We start from the raw sequence: 20,439 nt of genomic DNA, 5'->3' as shown, positions 1-20,439 counted from the left end.
CAAGTTCACTCATTTCTTCTGTAGCTTATAGAACTGCTTTTAGCACCATTAACTTTAAACCAATCAGAGATAACATTATGACCAACAGGGGTTCTACAGCCACATGCGTTGTGAATCAGAGACTGCATTAACTTCAGCAGTGTGACTAGAGTACTTGTTGGACTGAATCACACCGGCCATGGAGAGTGATTCTGGTCAGCCCCATCTCTGGATCTCTCCACGTTCTTTGCTTGGACCAATCGTTATAGACTGTGGTTACTGCAGACTGGGGACACGCCTCATCCGCTCAAGTTCTGGAGATGTTCGTCACTAGGCCCTGTAAAATTTACTCAAATAGCTTGTTTTCCCTGTTTCTAATGCAATAATCTGAGGGTGGGGGAAGTGTTCACTTCCTGCCTTATTTGTAACGGCCACTAACCGTTACCGTAATAAATGTTTCTACAAAGTTCTGTCAAGGTCCTGGCACATTATTTCAATCAGAAATAGCTCTGGAGTTCTAACTGAGCCACAGCAACATCTTTATTATTTTTCTTTTTAACCCTTTCAGCTGTGGGTTTGTGGATTTCCAAGTCATTGACCTTTGGATGGCCTATTATGGGCCTTGTTTTAGCTACCTGGCCATTTAAAGGATCTCGTGACCTCAGGAACCTTGCAGTCCATAAGTTGATGTTCATAATCCTGTTGCTGTAAAAGAGGCCTGACTCATACCCACCACCGCCCTGCTTGACAGCCCATTTGAAGTGTTTGTGCTGACATGAGTGCTTCAGTTTCCTTTTCCTATAGCGTTGTACAATAAGGCCAAACATCTGTACTTTGGTCTCGTCAGCCCAGGAGACAGTGTTCCAGTGGTCCTGTGCCTCTTACAGAGGCAACTCACCAAAGAGATGTGTTTTGGATGGTTTCCTCATAACCATTTCAAACAAGCCATGCTTGTTCCATGGTTTTTCTAATTTTATTGTAATTAACTGACCTGGATCGTCTGAGCTGGAGATTGTAGATTTTTCTTGTGGCTTTGCATGGTTTAAACCTTGGGTGAACATTAAAAAGTAAGTAAATTGCCTTAAAAGTTCAACATTGACAGGCAGGATGAATCACAACTTATTGCTGTGCTTTATTTAATAAGTACAAGCTAAAGGTTTGAATATTTGTTCTGCTTGAGAACTGTTGGTTATGCTGTTAATGTCCCATTATCTTTAGATGCCTTTTAAAGGTTTTGGACTTTTGTCAGACTCTGTACTATCCACCCACTGTGATGTGCACGCTTCACCTCTGCGTTTGCAAAAGATTATGACTGATGAAATCCAGCACATTTGGAGAAAAAGCTAACTAGTGTAAAATGGCCTCAAATATTAACTTGAATTCTTCTTGGATAGAAAAAGTAGCGAAAACCATTTTCTGCTTGCTTACAGCTCGTGACTGTGTGCTTCTCTGTTTCCTTGCCTAAAATTGGAACATTATTCCACAGACAGGATCTTAAATGAGTCATATGTTGCTGGCCTAACTTCCTATATGTTCTTGTCTTGCGGGTCTGAACAACGGTATCTTCCCGGAAACTATTCATGATGTCGACAACTCTGAGAAGCTGTCATTGTTGTGTTTTTTGTGGGAGTGTTTGCACAGGCGGCTACCACAGGCATGCAGTCCCATGACTGTTGCACCAAAGCATGCAGGCCGTACTCTATGCTAAAGATGCACAGCTCCGACTTGGTCCTGCCGCGCTGGTTATAAGGGTCTCTGTCCTCTGAGCACTCTTTCTTCACTTACACCACATTTCCTGCACACGCAGGCGCTTTCTGACACTCATGTCCGCCTTATTTGGAAGCTAGAAACTCCCAGGGGGCACGTTGGACGCCTAACTATTCCAGACACATGAAGCACATCTCTGTTGTTTGGATCCTAAGCGGTGGAGACAAGCAAACGCACCTGTGTCACACTGCAGGGTGCTGCAGCTGAGCACAGGGTGTAACCCACAGCAGCTTGCATGATCTGCTAAATCTCAGCTAACATGAAGTGTGGCCTCCTCCTCTTCAGCTTGTTTGATGTGATTCAGGCTGATGTGCTTATAATGGAATAAATACCTCGGGCTGTGCACAGTAGAAGTCAGATTATCAACAAAAAAGAATATTACGCAGTTTTCCGATTTAATTATTAAGCGAAAATGACAAGAGTAGTTGTCTTTTTTTATTATTATCAAAAATGTGACCCATCTGCTTTTTCTTTTTTTTTTCTTTTTCACTGTTCATCAAGAACTTGGTCTTATTTTTTTCTGATATTGTGGTTAATTTATACGGGGTCCCTAAAGGGACATTGAAGGGATGTTTTAAAAAATTTACTTTCTGGTGCTCACAAGATACTTTAGGCACCAGAAAATATTTGGTGAGCATGAGAAAGTTTTTTGTTTTTTTTTCCTTTAATCTGTATTTAGGGGCTCAGTAAATTTCGGCCCATGAATAAAGTAAGATCACAGGCACCGCATAGCTTCGAACTCCTGCATCCATAACTTGTTTGTACAATATTATTGCTTTATGTTATGAACGATACATACTCCCACCTCTATATTTGAAACTAATAAAATGGGTCTATATTTTAGCTTGCTGTTAGAGTGGAGCAAATCAAAAGGGTTGAAAGTAGAAAGTCATTGTTTTGCAGTTTCTTAAATCAGAGTTGGATTTTGTTAGTGCCAAACTTGTTACTTTTAAAAGTCATCTCAAACTTTTAAAGAAAAGAGAATGCTTTCCCACCCAGCCCTGTTATATTAGATCAAGCAACGAGACGACGGTTGCTGACTTGCTGTTTCTGTTAAGGTTGTCGAGTTGTTGTCGAAGCATTGTTTCTTATTTAGCGAGCATACTGACCTATGTTTGTGAATACATCAGTATAGGTCCCCTTAAGTAAATTTAGCCAAATCTGGTTTATAAAAAAATTGCTTTATAAAAGCTTTTACTTGATAAACTACATTCTTATTTAAACTCTAAACACCATCCTAGTCTAGTTTAAGATCCAATCATTGAACAGAATCTGCACTACTAAAGGTTTTAAATAACTTCAGATGTGATATAGATCAAAAATAAAAACCTTCATCACTGGTATTACTGGATGCTGCTTTTCATACAATCTGTTTGAGTCAAGTGGTGTGGTCACCACTTGACTCAAACAGATTGGCACCTCTGCAATTGTCCTGGTGGTTCAACTCATATCTTAGTGTTACATAAATGTTTGTATTTTTGTCATTTATACCATGGTGTTCCAAAGGCTGAATTTTAGGTCCTATGCTTTTAAAACTTCTTGTCTGTGTGTTATGTCATCTGTAGACGTGCTATATATTTTCATAGTTACGCTGATGACACACTGCTCCATATTGTTGGGTTTCTTGATTCTCCCAGAACCTGTCATGCACTTTTTAAACTGTATTTTAGATATTAAGTCATTATTGGAAGAGAATTTAATTTAGTTTGATCAGGACCAAAGGGAAGTTTTTTCTTTTATAGCTAAGAAAATCCGTGAGAGACCCTCACAGCACAACACTGGCAATAAATCCTTCAGATGAGGTTAAAAATCCTCTGATTAACATTACAGGAGAACTATTTTATTATCTCCCAGTCCAATGCAGTGAAATTAAGTTTACGCTTTTAGAACTTGCCAGTACTATAGATTACTGCAATGTTCTGGTTTTTAGTTGTCCTGAAGCTCCTTTAGAACTCAGCAGCAAGGATGCTGACAAAGACCTGATTTTAGGGTCAGTTCATTTATGACCTGTCCATTTTAGAATTGGTGTTAAGGTCCTCTTGCTGTTTGTAAAAATATTAACTGTTAGCCCACGCTATGTATCAGATTTGTTTTTCCCTCGGGTCTTCTGTTGGTACCTAGAGTACGAACTAAAACGCATGTTGATGTACCCGTCACCTATGACCACCCTCAGCTGGTCAACAGTCTTCCTGAAGAACTGAGGGCAGCCGAGAGTTCAGATTATTTTTTAAAGCAAACTTTTTTTATAAAGCTGTTTTATATACAGCTTCTGTTTAGTTAAAGCTTGTAGCCATTTATTAGATTTTAATGTTTATTCCAGACTCTTTAAAAACTGTGAAATAAACTTTTCAGTTTACCTCCAAGTATCTCTGAAGCAGATGACTACTGATGTGTACTTAAAGGCTAACTCATTTTCACAAATAATTTCTGTCCTGACAGCACGTCATGCTTTTCTACCATATGCCCAAAATTCTGTCACAAAACATTTAGAAATGGAGAATGGTTTTCTAACAATGTGTTCTCGGCCAGACTGTGGACAAATCTTTGTCGGGGCGTCTCAGAGGTCAGAGCTGGGAAATTTGTCACACCAGCATTAAATGCGTTTAGGTTGCAAGTTGAGAAAGCAGTGGGGTATGCAAAAGGTTGTGGCGCAAATTATTTGAATTAAAAGTAATTTAATTTTATTTGTTCAGATACTAAAGGATTATCGGCATAAAAATTAACCTTATTTGGCATGTCTGTGCATTCAAAGAAGGCATTTGACTGTGGTTCCACTTTCCCCTAAATGAAGGCATTTTATGTAATAAGTGTGTGTGTGTGTGTGTGTGTGTGTGTGTGTGTGTGTGTGTGTGTGTGTGTGTGTGTGTGTGTGTGTGTTCTTGCAGCTGATCAAGAACATTTTTTGCTCATTTTACTTGTAAATTGATGACTGAAAAAAACGGTCCTCACTTTTTTTCTGGGCTACGGATTAGATTTAGGACTATGGTGTCATTTTGCGGAACGTGGAAGTGCAAGAAGCGTTGCGTCATGCGGGTCAAAGGGGGCGTGCAGCGTGGACGTACTGTGCGTCAAGCTAATAACAGTTATCACGTTAACTATTTAGACCAGGAGGTTTTCTCCCGCACGGGAACTTTAATGACTGTTTTATGTCGCTCTCAAACATCGAGGCATTTAAAGCACACAAACCACGGGTTTATAATGCGCTGGGGGAAACCCTGAACGATGGCAGTGTAGAAGATGACCAGCGAGTCTCTCTGCAGACTCGTCACTGTCCTGGATCTGACCAAGGACGGTGGTGTCATCTGCAAACATCAGGAGTTTCACAGACGGGTTCACAAGTTGAGACTGTAAAGCACTCTGTGCCACTGGCTTGAACAGTTTTTATACAACCCTGTCAGACAGTGAACTTGTGACTTTTTTAAGATCTCCGACTCTCCCAGTTAAATATTCAACTTTAGGGCTCATTCTGTTTATTCCTCTGTTTTTTTTCCGAAGTGGAAATTCTGACTTTTGAGCATAAATGGATTGCACCGCTAGAAGTCAACTTCAGCATTATAGGGAAACCCAACAACTATATGGATACAGCTCTATGCAAACTTCAAGTATGAGCCTTAAACTTACCTTATTCTGACATAACTAGAGGAAGTAACATGCTGAAAGCAAACGGATAGATCTTTGCAGAACAGCCCTCTCTTTGGTAAGGAACATCTCTAGTGTGATCTCGCACCATCCCTTCAGGCAGCTATTTAAATTCTTGGCTACAGTCTTGGGCTTTGTGTATATTGTTTGTGTAAAAAAAAAAAAAAGACATTTTGCCTTGTGGTTGACGAGATAGCAGAAGACATTGTTGTCAGTTTGGATTCCTGCAAGCAACAAAAATAAAAGCATTCCTGGTCAACAGCTGACTGCATTAATCTGAGTTCATCCCAGATTCCAGCATCCAGAACAGAAGGCACATAAAACCCTTCACAGCGATCCTTTCACAGCTCCGCTCTTCACATGTTTTTTTTCTCCGTTTGTGCATGTGTGTGTGTGCCCTGTGTTCATGTTTGGCTTGTGCAGCTTTGTAGGCTATGCCTCGAACAGGAGCAGCCCAGTGATATCTCTGTCCTCTCTCTTGTCTTGTGGTCCAGGTGGAATCGCGGGACACGTTGAACAGCATCGCGCTCAAGTTTGATACCACACCCAACGAGCTGGTCCAGCTGAACAAGCTGTTCTCCAGAGCAGTGGTGCCCGGCCAGGTGGGAACCGCCGCGCACGCCTTCACTGTGCCGCTGTAGCCTCGAATCTGCAGCCCCCCCCACGAACACCTCCAGCTCGCTTTGCTGCTTCATTGTGCATTCTCAGTGGTTTGCCTTCTTCACAACGTGAACCTGTGCTGCATTTGTGAATATATCTGGGATAGGGGAACACAACTGCATGTGTTTTTCCACCTACTTTCTCAGAGTAGCTCGCTGACTCACTAACCACGTCTCTATCTGTCCTAATTGCCAGCTAATTACAGCATCACTTATCCCGACAGGCTGCAGTACATTCTGTAAGACCCATTTTGTTTCTAAAAAGACTCAAGAACACGTGTGGATTCTTGGATTCCAGCCCCTGATGCTGTAGTTCCCACATCACACAAGCTAACCTGCCAAACACTTTGCCAGCCTGGGTTTAATGTTTGTTCTTTTTTCTTTTTAATATGGGAAGGTGACTCACATTTCTGTTTGTTTTTGTCTCTGCATTTCCTGGCACCCAAAACTGAATCAGTGGAAGGGACCCAAACCGGGGGCCCGTCCTGCGGGCACCCCTCGCTCCGCCTCGTCCCCAGCAGTCAGAACATTTAGCAGCGTTCAGACAGAGAGGAGGACAGAACTTACTGAGCCTCGGCGCTCGGCTGAAGCTGTTCCACAACAAAAGGAGCTAGATTTTTATTTCAGCCCAAAAAGCTGTTTAATCTCACAAACCCCTAGAACCGAGGAGCAAATTATTACAAGACAAAAGCTTGAGACATTTCTGAAAGCAGGTCAGGATTGGTTTTATACAAACCGTTTGTCTCTTTGTTCTCAGTAATTGCCTAAATGAATAATGAGGCCTTTCACTGCAGCATAGAATGATTTTGTTAAATATCTAGTTAAAGGTAAGGGAAATACTATTTATTCCAAACTACATGTTTCTTTTCGTTACTGTTTTATATTCTTCTAAGTAATTTGAGACAATAAACCAACATGAAGTAAGGTTAATCTAACAGAATCAGTGGTGACTCACTATCCACCTCCCTAAATGTGCCGACTAGCACCTCTTAAAGTTAGCATCAGAAAGCTCACCGCTACCTGGTGACTGATGCTGTATCACAGTGGGCCTGTAGAGAACGTTCAATACTAGCTGCTAGTTAGACTGACCCCCGTTTCAGCTGATCGTACCAGTTTAAATCCAGATAAAACTGTCGGTGTACTTTAAATGTCACAACCTACCCTTGTTAAGAGCATGTTGCTGTTTTCTACGACGAATAACAACCATGTAGGAACTCTGGTGGAGGCCAAATGATACAGACAGCAGCAGCCACCAACTTTGTAGTTATAGACTGAGGTAACGCCGAGCTTAAAGGTCTCTTGTGCCAATTTTGATGGTTCATTCCTACTAATTTAACGCTGACATGAAAGTTTTGAGTCAGAGATGTTTTAAATGTGTGAAATCAACTGAAGTCAGGCCCCGTCCAACTAACTTTGAGCAGGGCACTATCACAGACTCCCTGTGATACATCTGTTAAGGGATCTAGTACCCATAACTTTCTATACTATAGTACCTTTTTTTTTAACGGTTTTATTTATTCTATTTTTTTAATACAAAAGAAAAGAAAAAATCAGAACATGGCAGATCAAACAAAACAAAATATACACCATCCACACCCCAGATACACTAAATGTTTCTCAATAGCATTTCCTTTTCTCAGTGCGTTCTCCCTTCCTCCGTTTTTTATTAGCTCTGCAAATTCTCTCTTCTAAATGTTATACAATTCAAACCCTCTGTTTCTAACAATGCAGGTCAAATTCTCCAGAACCAAACTCAATGTAAAGTTATTTAACCTGTCATATGGAGAGGTATACAGTATGTCCGTGTTGTGTTAGCTTTACTTTAAGCACACATTTTGAACGTTGAGCAGTTGCTTTCTTGTCTTATTCAAAGGAGAAAATACACATGAACGGCGACAAAAGAAGTCCTTTACCCGGCCAAAGATTAATCCAGTTCAAACGGCTGTATGAGAAACAGTTTGAACACAGTATTTGTTCAGGCTTAAGTCTGCTGTGTACAATGTGTTGCAGTCAGTCGGATCCCGTTGCCTTAGTGTGTTTCCTTTGACTGTCCCTCTTATACTAAAGTAAAGTAAGGATTTTTACTTTTTTCTTTTTCCCTTTAGAAATGAAAAGCAGAGATTTTTTAGGTGTGCTAACAGCATGGCCCAGAGCAAAGTGCCTTTATAACAAAACAAAAAAAAACCATCAGGCTCAACATTATAAGTTGGATTACATTGTTATTAAACCTCCCTATTGTTTAATTTCTTTATTTATAGGGTTTTTTCATATTTACAATAAAAACCATGTTGATCCTGTGTTACCAGAAACCATGTGCAGCACATTTAGCAAAAATAACAAAAAGATGATTGAACACCTATCAAATTTGACTAATTTAGCCCACTTTACTTATGCATCAGAAACTTTCTTGGCCCAGTGGCACTTTTGCATTTTGTATATTGGTAAGGAGCACAACTCTGTGTACATAATGCAAACATGCAAGGGTTAAAAAAAAACTATCCTTTACTATGATAAGTTGTTGATTAGCTTCTTTTGGGGGGAACTTTTAGACTTTGGGCAGACTCTCAGTCTGACTAGCCAGGAGTTCTGCTGCGAACACTGAACCTCACTGTTTTCCTACAAAGTGAGGGTATGAAAGGGAGACACTAGCTGCTCATACCGTCTCCATGGAGCTTGATTTAACTAAAATGACATCCCTTTAAATTCACTGTTGATCTACTCTCTAGGTGGTTTATAGAGCTGCTGAATGCCATGCTGCGTTATGGGCATTGGAATTGATGGTTTTTGAATTGTGTGACATTTTAGAAACTGAACAGCGAATATGTCGCCTCATCAATAATGTAAAAAATACTTAACTGAAGGCCAGGTGAATAGATTAAATGCTTGCCTGAGTTATACACATACTCTAAGTGACTGGTCTCAAACTTCCAGTCCTTGGGGGCCGGTGTCCTGCAACTTTTAGATCTCTCCGCTTCGACCTGACTCGAATATTGGCTCATTAGCAGAGCTTTGCTGCACACTTTCAGGTGTGCAGGGCACGGCACTCATCTACAGGTTGCAGGACACCGGCCCACGAGGATTTGAGAATGAGACCAGCGCTTTCAGTGAACCATGAAATGCATGAGACATTACATCCAGTCACCGCTAACTCCCACGCTCTGACCTCCTGTCACGACTGTCACCTTCCCCCTATGCGCTCACATTGTCCCATAACATGAGACTCTCCACATGATTTCATGTTACTTGCCTTGTCTAACACATGTCTTTGCTGTGCATCAGCGATTCTCTGTCTTTCCCTGTTCTGGTGTGTGTGTGTGTGGTGGAAAGCACCTGTATAAATACAGACATGGGTTATGTTTGCAGGTTCTGTACGTTCCTGACCCTGAGTACGTCTCCAGTGTCGGAAGCTCCCCGTCCCTCAGTCCCATCAGCCCCCTGTCTCCCACCTCCTCCGAAGCTGATTTAGAGAAGGCGACGGTATGTTGATGCACCGTCTCACACGCACAGAAAAAGCAGGGTTATGGGTAAAATCAGCAGCAGCAACATTAAATGATCAGATGAAAGTATTTGTTTCAGGAACACAATGGGGTCAACATTTAGAGTTCTCAAAAAATGCCATATCTGCCTGTTTGTTGCCCTTCACATTAAAATATTGAGTTCCTCAAGAGTTTTTGTTGCTGAAGTATTTCGCCAATATTTACTTCCACACATGAGGTCACATGTTAAACCTGATTGTACCATGTTGGGGAGGTTTCACAAACACACAGCCAGAGCAAAGTCAACATAAACATTCTTCCCTACCTCTTTATATATATATATATATATATATATATATATATTTCCTGATTCAAACTTCAGTCAATAATGCTAGGCCTAAAGTTCTGCTTATTGTTGGCTCCAGGATGATGTCACATGCATAAAACATTTTGTGTGCGTTTAACACAACAATCAGGAATATATTTGTGTGTGTGTGGCTGATGGTACATGTTGCCTGTTTCAACGACTGAGGTAGCTGGTCACCCTTTTCAGGTACAGATGTTTCTTTGTTTCAGTCTGACTTGTTTTATGAGACAAATAATCAAGTGTATCGTTTGCCAGCTGTTGACCATTTAAAAAGGTGAAACAGGAGATTAAAGGGGCCTAGTCATGTATTTTGGGCATGTAAAGAAAACACGACATATATTAATCTTCAAATAAAAGAATATACGTCAAATGTTCTGATGGTGATCACTTGGTCCGTTTTGAGCCTGAATAGAGCTTTGCACCGGGCGCGATCAGCAGACATAAACATTGTCGTGCCATCTGCCGGCAGTACAGCAAGAATATCAGAAAGCAAGATGGTGACAAATGACGCAGCTACTGTAAGAGCCAGCAGAGCGTCCTGCAATGGAAGTGACAGCTCGGTGTAGCCGAACACCAACCCGACATGCAGATTTAAGAGTTTTTTAACTTTGTTTTTTACGCTCCTCGGCGGATGATGCTGACTCGCTCAGCTCCATCACAGACATGTATACGTTGGGTACTGAATTGCACGCCGACATTGCCGCCGTACTGGAAGTGGCATCGTGGAGCGATTCGGAGAATGTGCTGCGTTGGATTGCACCAACCGATTCCCAGTACAAACCAGATCTACCGAGGTCAATGAACATAACCGCTGAGATTCTATTTATTCATTATAACGTTGTGTATATATGTATGTGGGCTGTATTGCTTCTCTTTATTTACTCGTTGCGAGCATACAAAATATCATGGTTTCAGTCACGTGTCGTTTTAAAGAGACACAACAGCACTTTGTTTACTAACAACTAGAGCAAAAGCAAAGGGTAAAACACAGAAAAGAAATACAGTAAGCCAACAGGGTGCGATAATTCTGTCATAAAAGCTTTGTAAGCAACTAGAGTGAACCACTGGTGTAGAATTTCATTAAGTCATGGTACGTGACCAGGCCCCTTTAAAGCAGGCTGTTGCTGTAACTTTTAACTAAATGGAGGCATTTTGTGTCTTATAAATGCTTCAATTCAGTACAATAAACAGCAAAAGTTCTGATTAGACATGTCTGACCAGCTTCTACAAATCAGGAACCTGTAGAACTGAACATAAAATTATAGATGGAGACATGTTTGTTGCCAATATTCAATTTCCAATGTTTGTAAAGCCTTGTCCTGTCCTGCTGATACAGATTTTATCTGTTACCTGAAGGTTTCTGATTAATAGAATTTAGTATATTTGGAAGTGGTACTTTTTCACACCTTAAAGCATATAAGTGCACCATTTCACAGTATGCACATTATGTTCTTAACTAGCTGCTGTGTCAAACCTAATATTGTTGAGGAAAACTCTGTTTTATTAGTTTTATTTAGAAACTCATGTGTGGGTTTTAGACAGAGTTCTCAGATTTATAGCAACTTTGCTTTTAAATAGATTTTTACCAAGATTTTAAAACAAAGGCATTATTAGGAAGGTGAAATTAATTTGTATCTTTAGCGTTTAGATCAGGCGTGTCCAAAGGGGGATCGGGGGCCATTTGCATTTCCCTGTGCTGAATTTGTGCCTTCCTGTTATCTGCACCAATCTTGCTTCACTCTAAAGTAGCAGCCTGATGGTCAGCTGGTATGTCTCTGCAGAAAATACGCTTTTCCTTCTAGAACGTTAGAAACACCTGCTCTGCTTCATTTGAAAACTCAAGACACAATGGCTGACTTTGATTCCTTTTCACTTTGCAGCCACTTCTACGTCAAAGAGTGTCGTGGTTAGCGCCACTTGATATGGTGTGTTCACTGACGGTGAAAAGAGTTTCTAACTAGCTAATCAGGACAAATCGAGCAAAAAAGGCTCCCTTTCCATTTGCTACATGAACTCATTGTATGCACCTTAACTAGCACATTAACTCATTACGCATAAGCTTGCATAAGGAATAAGGAGTTTTTGTTTTCCAGGTTTATTTATATTCATCCTTTTTTTATTTTTTCCTTTGGAAGAAAGCTTGGCATGTGAATTGTTGCCAAGCATGAAGCAGACAGGAACGCTGTCTAGAGCATTTTACACAGGAACGTGAATGTGTGAAATGGGCTATTATTGAAACTTCCTCTGCAAATTCTTTGCTCTAATTAGCAACCAAGTCGATTGGATTCTGATGTGTGACATAAATACGGTTAGCCTCTGGACTCGAACAGTGGGGCTTGTCTCCGCTCCGACATGATGGACCAGCTACACAACATGTCATCGCTATTTCCCCCACCTCCGCACATAAGACATGCAGAAAAGCTTGAGATTGATTCCCTGTTGCTCGTGTCTGCAGCGAGTGCAGGTCCGCTCCAGTCAGCCGTACATATCCTGTCCTCACAGCTCTTAAAAGCAGCAGCGTAAGCCCTCTGCTTTCAGGTACCGTCTGCAGCATCTCAACGATCCAATCACTGAGCACCGCAGGAAGCCCACTAGTCCCTTAAGTAATATGACTGTTTGTTGGTCTCCATGGAAACGGGGGATCTGGTTTTGTGCATTTGTAAGAAAATGGATGCTGTCGGTCTCCGAGATTTGACCATCCCACCACCGGCGTTTTTCCCGTCGGTGCGCTCTCGTCTCTCTGGCGGTTAATTCCTGCGCTGCTGCCAAGAGAAAAAAGGCCCCCGTTCATTTGCCACTTATCTATTTAGGTCATTGCTCGTGAGAACAGGAGCGTATTCTGCGGCTCTCGACGGGGGAGGATCAGAGAGGGGGGGGCCCGTGACTGCATGGAAATTAAGCCTTTAAAAGTGATGCGGCGTCTGATGTTTTGAGAAACTAATGAACGGAGCCGCTCGCTCGCCCAGACAAGCAGCCAGGCGGCAATTATTCCAGGCAGAGGAAGTGTGCTTGGAAGGGAGAACGGAGGGAACATTACCTCACTCGCTGTGTCAGCCCAGTGTTTGTGCTGGTGGGGGCGGTGTGTGTGTGTGTGTTTGTGTGTGTGTGTGTGTGTGTGTGTGTGTGTGTGTGAATGTTGAAGTGTGCCTTTATGTGTCACATGTTAATGTTAGGGGCAGCTCTCGAGCATTCAGTGTGTGAATGCATCACAGAGGCAGATGCACCATCTAGGTGAGGTTTCTTTTTTTTTTTAAGACCCCCCCCCCCCCAACCACAGGAAGGACCTTTAGAACTCGCTCGGCTTCTCGTTTTCTCCAGAAACGCCGGCATCTCTTAATTACAAGCCTATTTCGGTGTGCAGCACACTAGTCTCAATGAGGACATTATCCAAATGAATGGTTCTGGAAGGTGTACAGTAATAGCAGCGCAGTCGGAAAGAGAGCTGCTAAAGCCTTGATGAAGATGGGTACCCTGAAGAGAAATTGCTTACAGATTGATCTCTGAAGGATTGGAGTATGATAGAAGACTACTGCAAGCGGTTTAAAAAGCCTGTTAGCTGTTAAAGTCACTTTAAAAAAAAAAGAATCTGAGCTGTTCAGGGTTTGCTTTGCAGAGCAGATTCATTTTCTCTGCGCTGTCACTGGTCTGTTTCAATAAGGGTTCTGTTAAAATAGAGGTTTTTATGCCCATTGATGGTTTTCATATTTTGTCACATTCCAGCGACAGACTTTAAATGTTCTCCGTTGGGATTTTATGTGATAGACCAGCATAAAGTGGTGGTTTACAACATTTCTTCCAAGTATCAGGAACGTAGCGTGCATTTGCATTCAGCTCGCCCGACTCAAATAGTCTGCAGAACCAGACTATTTGCAGCTGTGCTGTAGGCACAGCTGCAGGTATTTTGAGGTCTGCCTCTAGAAATTTAAAAGACGGCAATTTTTCCCTTTTTTTTTGTTCAAAGTAGCGTAAAGTCCATTCCATAGTAGCTCTGGCCGTATGTTTGTGGTGTCTGTCCTGGTAGAAGGTGAACCTCCACCCCAGTCTCATGTCTGTTACAGTGTTAATTTTTACATTTAGCTTCATCCAGCTCCACATCCCCTCCAACCAGGTTTGGTGTTGCTGCTGAAGAAAAGCCTTCCCATACCATGATGCAGCCACCACCGTGTTTCATTGTAGGGCGGTTGTGTTCAAGGGGATGTGCGGTGTTCATTTTCCGTCACGCAGCTTTTGCATGTTGCCCGAAAAGTTCGTCTTTGATTTCACATGAATGTTTTGGCTTGGCCCAGTCCAAAATCCCCACTTAAACCCGACAGAGATTCTGTTGAGGGAGCTGGAGATTAGAGTGATGGCAGGGAGGTTTACTTTTCCATCCTCAAAGACTTGGAGCTCATCACCAAAGATTAATCACCAACATAGAGATTGTGGGGAGGGGGGGTGCAAGTAATACAAATGCAGTAAATATTGTGGTTGCAGCGTCACTAAGTGTGCAAATTGGGACAAGCACCTCTGCCTGATGAGGTGCTGCTGCAGCCCCACGTGGCCGGGTTCTGCTTGACGTCCGTCCAGCTGCAGTCGACTACTTACTGTTCGAGTCTGCCTCAAGCCGAGCAGCTAAGTGTAAAGAATTAAACCCAGAATTTGTGTCAATCCTTCCCAACGTGTGCTCTCAGATAGAAGGAACAAAAAACTATTTGTTTCTCCTTTCAGAAATTTGAAAAAGCCCTTCCAGCACATGAATCACTTTATCTTATTGTCTACCTGTGTCGTGTCATTTTGTAGAATAATGGAGCTCAGGTTGCCGTGTTTGAAAGCAGCGCGAAGAAGATTGCTTCTTTCTAAACAAAGGCTTTTTCCTGTCAAGATTTTTCGCTTTGTTTGTTGGTGTTTTTTGTTTAGTTTTTTTTTTTCATGTAGGAGCCTAAAGACAGTTAAGAAGGCCCTGGAGTGCCTTCCTGGCCCGGCTTTGGCTGTGGGCCTGCTGGTGTTGGCAGAGAATTGCAGCGGGCCTTGACAGCACAGACCGTTGCTTGGTCGCCTGTCTGGTTCTGTGAGTTTGCGAGGACGCGAGCGCGTACGTGCACAAGTAGAGGGCTGACTTTGGGTTGACTGGCCTGCTGTCGTCGGAGTATTTGGCAGCCTGCGTTCTCTGGCACGGTCTCTCTGTGGTCATCTGTCTTGTTTGTACTCTCCGGACCTTCCTCGTGCTCACACTGACACGCAGGCTCGCGCACGAGCCCGTTTACCCTGCTGGTGCAGCCACTACTGAGATCTCTTCCTCTGTTGGCACTGCTATTGCCCCCCCCCCCCCTCGCCTATTTCCTTCCTTTCTTCTGCGACGGCATCTAAAAATAGTTGTGAACGAATCAGAGCTGGTTTAGGTTACCTGGATATCTGATGCCTCCCCACACCATTTGAATTGTCTAATATTTCTAATGTGAGAACATGGTGAAGGTTGTGTGTAGCCGCGCATCAGCGTTCCAGCCTGACCATGATCCTACGTGACTCCAGCATACCTATACCTATTCCTTTAGTCAACTGATGCAGCTCAATCATTCTGTGCTTCTGTTATTCCAGTAGGCTTCAATTCCCACTAGGGGGAGCTGTAAGGTTGATTTTTGGATGAACCTCCGTCAAGGTCAAAAGAGATGAATTAAACATGTTTTCCAGAGTTTCTCTTCTCCGGCCTTGGTCCTTTTGTGTGGCTTCCACTGAGTGTGTAATTAACAAAAAACCCACGCTCCTCCGTTATTTTTCCCCTGCCAGTTCTCAGTGTGGTTGAAGGGAAACATATGGGTGTGAATCTAAAGCGATAATGCCCTATAGTTTACCTCTACCACACGTGTCACTTCAGAGCGTCATGCCTCCAGTACTCCTCTGATGAATTTGGGGATATGAGCAGATCCCAGAGGAGTTTTCGGATGCAAATCCCTGCCATCCATTTGTAGCCCCTTAGTTTGTTCATCGTTTTAGCGTGCAAGAACTGGATGGGTCGGTTCAACAGCTAAGAAACCCTCTTAGTTTGTTCAGACTGTTGAATATTGAGATTTGAGTCTGCCGGTCCTAATCCGTACCCAACATGTAAGCATAAATCACATTATGAACGCTTCCTTTCTTCCAGTTGGACTGTATATCCAGTCCACTGTTCATTAAAGGTCTAAATTGGTGTTGTAATTGGCAGCATTGCTACTAAATAATTAAAATGCTTCTCATTTTCTCTTGAATCTTTTTCACAAGATATTTTGTTACATTTTACATGCCTCAGTGTATGTTCAGACTGTGTGTGAAAAATCGAGACAAAGTGCTACATAAATTCATTGCATAGTCCTGCAGACTCCCACCTGACTTCTTGACTTGAAAATGAGTCCATGAGCTGCTAAAGACTAGGGCTGGACGACGATTCAATAACAATATATATCGATCGATAGACGTATATCGATGATAGAAAAAAAAGGGTCAATACAAAGTTCAATAGAATAAAAAATTTTTCTTCTTTAGTATTCGAGCCATGTAGGTAAACATTAGTCATTACATCCTCCCAACCAATCACAAACTCAGATTCAGGAACCAAGCCCCGCCCACTTTAAAGAGTTCAGAGAGCACATGTTCTTTTTTTCTTTCTTTTTTAAACTTGCAGTTTTGGTAAAAAGATTGTTTGAGTAAAGGGTTGAGTTTGAATCCATTGTTTGTGTGTTCTGTATCTAATATCGCCACTGAATAAGATCCGGTGCAACCAGCGGCCTTTAAAGGTGCTGTTGTTAGTAGCTGGAGTCCACTTGTGTCAGCAGCGTCAGGATCACAGCAGCCAGGCCAGGGAGAAAGTTGCAAATGGGGTGTTTCCCAGTTAAGGCCTGTCATGGAGAGCATGATCCAGAGAAGCAGCCAGGAGGCATGGTAACTCTGGAGGAGCAGCAGATATCTACAGCTTAGCTGGATTCTTTTAAAGCTACAACTGATTATTGGTGCACGTCGCAAGTCTGGACCTTATGTGTGAGGGTGGTGAGAAGAAAGGGAAAGAAAGGGACTGCTAAAGGAAAGTCATAAGAGGTCCCATCAGTCAGCGGACCTTAATGCTGTCAAACTCTTCACATTTGAATCTACAGAACATTTGTGCCACGCAGAGATGTGATAAAACTGATCCTTTGCTTTCCAGGAGCAGGGGATTGTTTACCTTAACTAAGTTTCAGTTTATCTCAACCTTACTGCTTTTGATTCCCCTCCCCACACCACCACCACCACCATGTTTACGGCTCTGGTTGTCTAGACAGGGCTTATTGTGCAGGATGTAATAACGGGTCGGAGCGTTAAGTATTCTACCTCGAAGAACCACTTTCTGGCACCGGCTGAGAAAATATTGTACGCCTCCTGGAAACCTCGGAGGCCTGCACTGGTCAAATATTGAGCGATCGAAACAGAAAAGCAATATTTGCGTCTTATGTGAAGTATTTTTGGCACGGCGGTGCCTAAAGCCGTATTGATCTGTGAGCTGCACTTTCCCTTTTGTGCTTGTTAGCGGTTGTGGCGAGCCTACACTTTAAATCATTCATTTCAGGCCGTGGGACTAGTTCCCTGAGGGGGGGGGGGGGTTGCTTGGAAAGATTAATTCAGCTTAAATTATACAAGGACAAAAATCTCCTAAATTAATTTGCATATATTGTCACATTGTGAGTCGGCTGTTAACACTAACTGCGGTATATTAGAGGGCATGAACTCCGGTTGGGTGTTTAGCGCTGTGCAGGGAGAGAATTAATTAGAAGTTGACGTTTGTGAGAGTGACTCGCTGCAGTAGAAACGATAGGAACTTAACCAGCTCTACATCTCTCTCCTGTCTTAAGCCAGTCGCTGGGTACAGTAGCGAAATCGGGAACCTCTCCACCTCCCCATGGAGGATCAAAAGATATTCTCAAGCTAGAAGAGATATACCCTTGGAACATATATGGACAATTTAGAAAATCCTAATCGGATCTCCAGACCATCCATCCATCCATCCATCCATCTATCTGCTCCATCGCTCATAACCGAGACAACAAGCTACATTAAGTTTTCTTTATGGGTCAGCGTCTCATCCTGGAGCCGATGGAGCTTTTTTTTCTGGTTGAAAAGCATATTGTGTTTTACAAAACACTTAAGGTGCCTTTACACCACGTTTTCCTTTTTTCTTTTTTTTGAAAGTGTTGAGAATTAATTTAATGGACGTCCACAGGCCCCAGTTAACCCTGTGAGATGCCATGAGCTGGTTTCCTGGGTTGAGGTGTATGTAGCAATTTCTGAGGGTTTGTGTGACCAGCTGGTTAGTGAATATCTCCCATTTAAATAATTATGTATGAATGACCACAGGCAGCTGGGAGAGGAGCTCATCCCTGCTGGTTTATAGCAGATTGAGGCTATTGCTTCAGACCAATATTGAGATGCTACGATATCCAAACCAGTCCTTCACTCTCCTCAACTGGACCTCGGGGTCCTATCCAGGGACACTTTGTGCCGTCTATCGACTTTATGCTATGCTTGCAGACACTGCTCTTGTTACGATACTCCAGTAACTGCCTACAATTGAAAGCCAAATGTTATAATGGTCATTTAAACTGGAAGATAAAAACAAAAGAAAGGAGAAAGGCCCCTGCAGATATACGGTATGCATTTGACAAGGCGTTGCGTCCTTCGACAAGCTTTCACTGCAAAAATAGAACTAAAAATAAGAAAGATTCTCTTGAAATAAAAGTATTTTTCCTTGATTTGAGCAGGCAAATATGACTATTTGCCAATGGAATAATATTTTTTCACATAAAATAGGAACAATTCATCTCCGTCATCTTATTTCAAGTGCAGTATATCTAATTATCTTATTTTAGGGGTAAAATGCTCATTCCATTGGCAAATTATCTTATTTACCTGCTCAAATCAAAGGCAAATACATTTTTATGTACATTTTTATTCTTTTTTTGCAGTGTTGTTTGTCAGAAATCCAATAGTAGGGATAGGTTTGAAGCTGACAGCACTATTCTGGGCCAGGGCTTTGCTGGTCTGACAGAGACTTTGTTTTATTCTGAGAAGAAGCTCCTAATCCTTCAGTAATAAGAATCGCAACAGCTCCATTGGCTAGAACCAGTTTTTATCATCCCTTTGCCATTTTAGAGGACCTTCATATTAAAACACGGAATAAGAGAAGAACCTTCCTACCATTGACATTTCGTCGTATTTGTTTCCGTTTTTTGTTTTGCTCCAATAAAGACTCCATGAGTCTTTATTGGACAATACACAAACCTCCATCCACGTGTTTGTGTATTGCTTGTGAACAGCTGCCAGCTGATGGGCAGAACGTGTGGGATGGTGGATGGGTGTTACCGTGTTGCCACCACATAACACCCCTCTCTGAGACGTGCCAGACGTAATGACGGGGGAACAGCGGTCTGTTTCTGACGTGTTTGGATGCTGGTGCCTACTTGGCTAAATGCAGGTGTGTGCTGCACGTGTGCAGGTGAACCAGCCTCTTCCTCTTATGTTCGACCTGCGCAGGGGAAGCTCGGCTTAAAATGAGTCACAGCTCAGAAGTGACTCACTTCAAAAGCTGAGCGGAAGCGCACGGCGAGCTGTTTAAACTCCAACCGATTGTTTCACGGATCATTATTAGTGGAAGCCTCCACCGATCAAAGGAGCAGTTTTTTTGCTGTTGTTGTTGCTCTTATGGTTTTGATCTCCAGCTGATTCCATTGCTCCTTCAGATTTCTCAGTTCGTCATCCGTCTTGTTTTTCCTAGAGCCCCCAACCAGGCTTCCCAGGCAGCCAGCGTCTGAGCTGCTTGTGTCGGTGTGGGTTAGTAGCTGCAGGCAGTCTGTCGGCTGCGCTGGGAGACGGAGAGGGGGAGGCGTGGGGGTGGGTGTCAAAAGGACAGCAGACAGTTGTTACGGGCTCTGACTCTCTTCTCTGAGCTCTTCTCTGCAGAGTCTCTCTTCTACGCCTTAACTTCCTCGCTTCGTGGCCAAAATCCTCAAACGAAAACCCCTACATGTTGCCCACAGTCTTGCTTTTTTTCTGTCCTTTTGCAAATCATGCCCTTCCATTGTTGCTGTCGCTTCTAATTTTCCTTTCCTCTGGCAGTAACTGTATCCTTCTTTTCTGTGTTTGGATCTCCTTTTTCTGTATCTTGTATCCAAACCTTTTTCTTGTCCTGTCCATATCAACCCCTGAATCCCCCAATGCGCCGATGCCCCTCCCCCCCAATCCTGTCAACCTTTGTCCAGTCAGTCACACCAGCAGGTCTGCAGGTGAACCTCCTCTCCAGTCTCTCCTCTTTTTTTCCAGCTCCATCCATCTTTCAACTACTCCACCAGCTTCCCTGAACTCTCTAAAGAAACGTATCCCTGCACCATGATGCTTCCACCCCCATGCTCCACCATGGGGCTGGTGTGTTTAGAGTGCAGTTATCTATCCACCATGTACAGCGCTTTTGCAGAAATGCAAGAAAGAGGGCAAAGTGTGTGGTGTAGTTGAATTTAAGCTCAAAGCAGTTTTGTAATTCAATTTGAGCGTCAACAAAGCGTCCAACATCTGTACTTGG

General features: G+C 42.7%; 1 protein-coding gene across 3 annotated transcripts in view; it reads left to right on the top strand.

The window, feature by feature from the left end:
• The window catches only part of oxr1a (oxidation resistance 1a), a 214,533-nt gene that overhangs the window by 169,007 nt on the left and 25,087 nt on the right, over window positions 1-20,439 (top strand). For all 3 annotated transcript variants that reach the window (XM_036129399.1, XM_036129408.1, XM_036129405.1), the window contains 2 exons: window positions 5,880-5,987; window positions 9,408-9,521. In XM_036129399.1, coding sequence (XP_035985292.1) covers window positions 5,880-5,987; window positions 9,408-9,521 — 222 coding nt within the window. The remainder of the gene's footprint in view (window positions 1-5,879; window positions 5,988-9,407; window positions 9,522-20,439) is intronic.

The sequence above is a fragment of the Fundulus heteroclitus genome, chromosome 3 (assembly GCF_011125445.2).
Source record: "Fundulus heteroclitus isolate FHET01 chromosome 3, MU-UCD_Fhet_4.1, whole genome shotgun sequence".
Taxonomy (NCBI): Eukaryota; Metazoa; Chordata; class Actinopteri; order Cyprinodontiformes; family Fundulidae; genus Fundulus; species Fundulus heteroclitus.
This window is presented reverse-complemented; position numbering and strand designations above follow the sequence as displayed.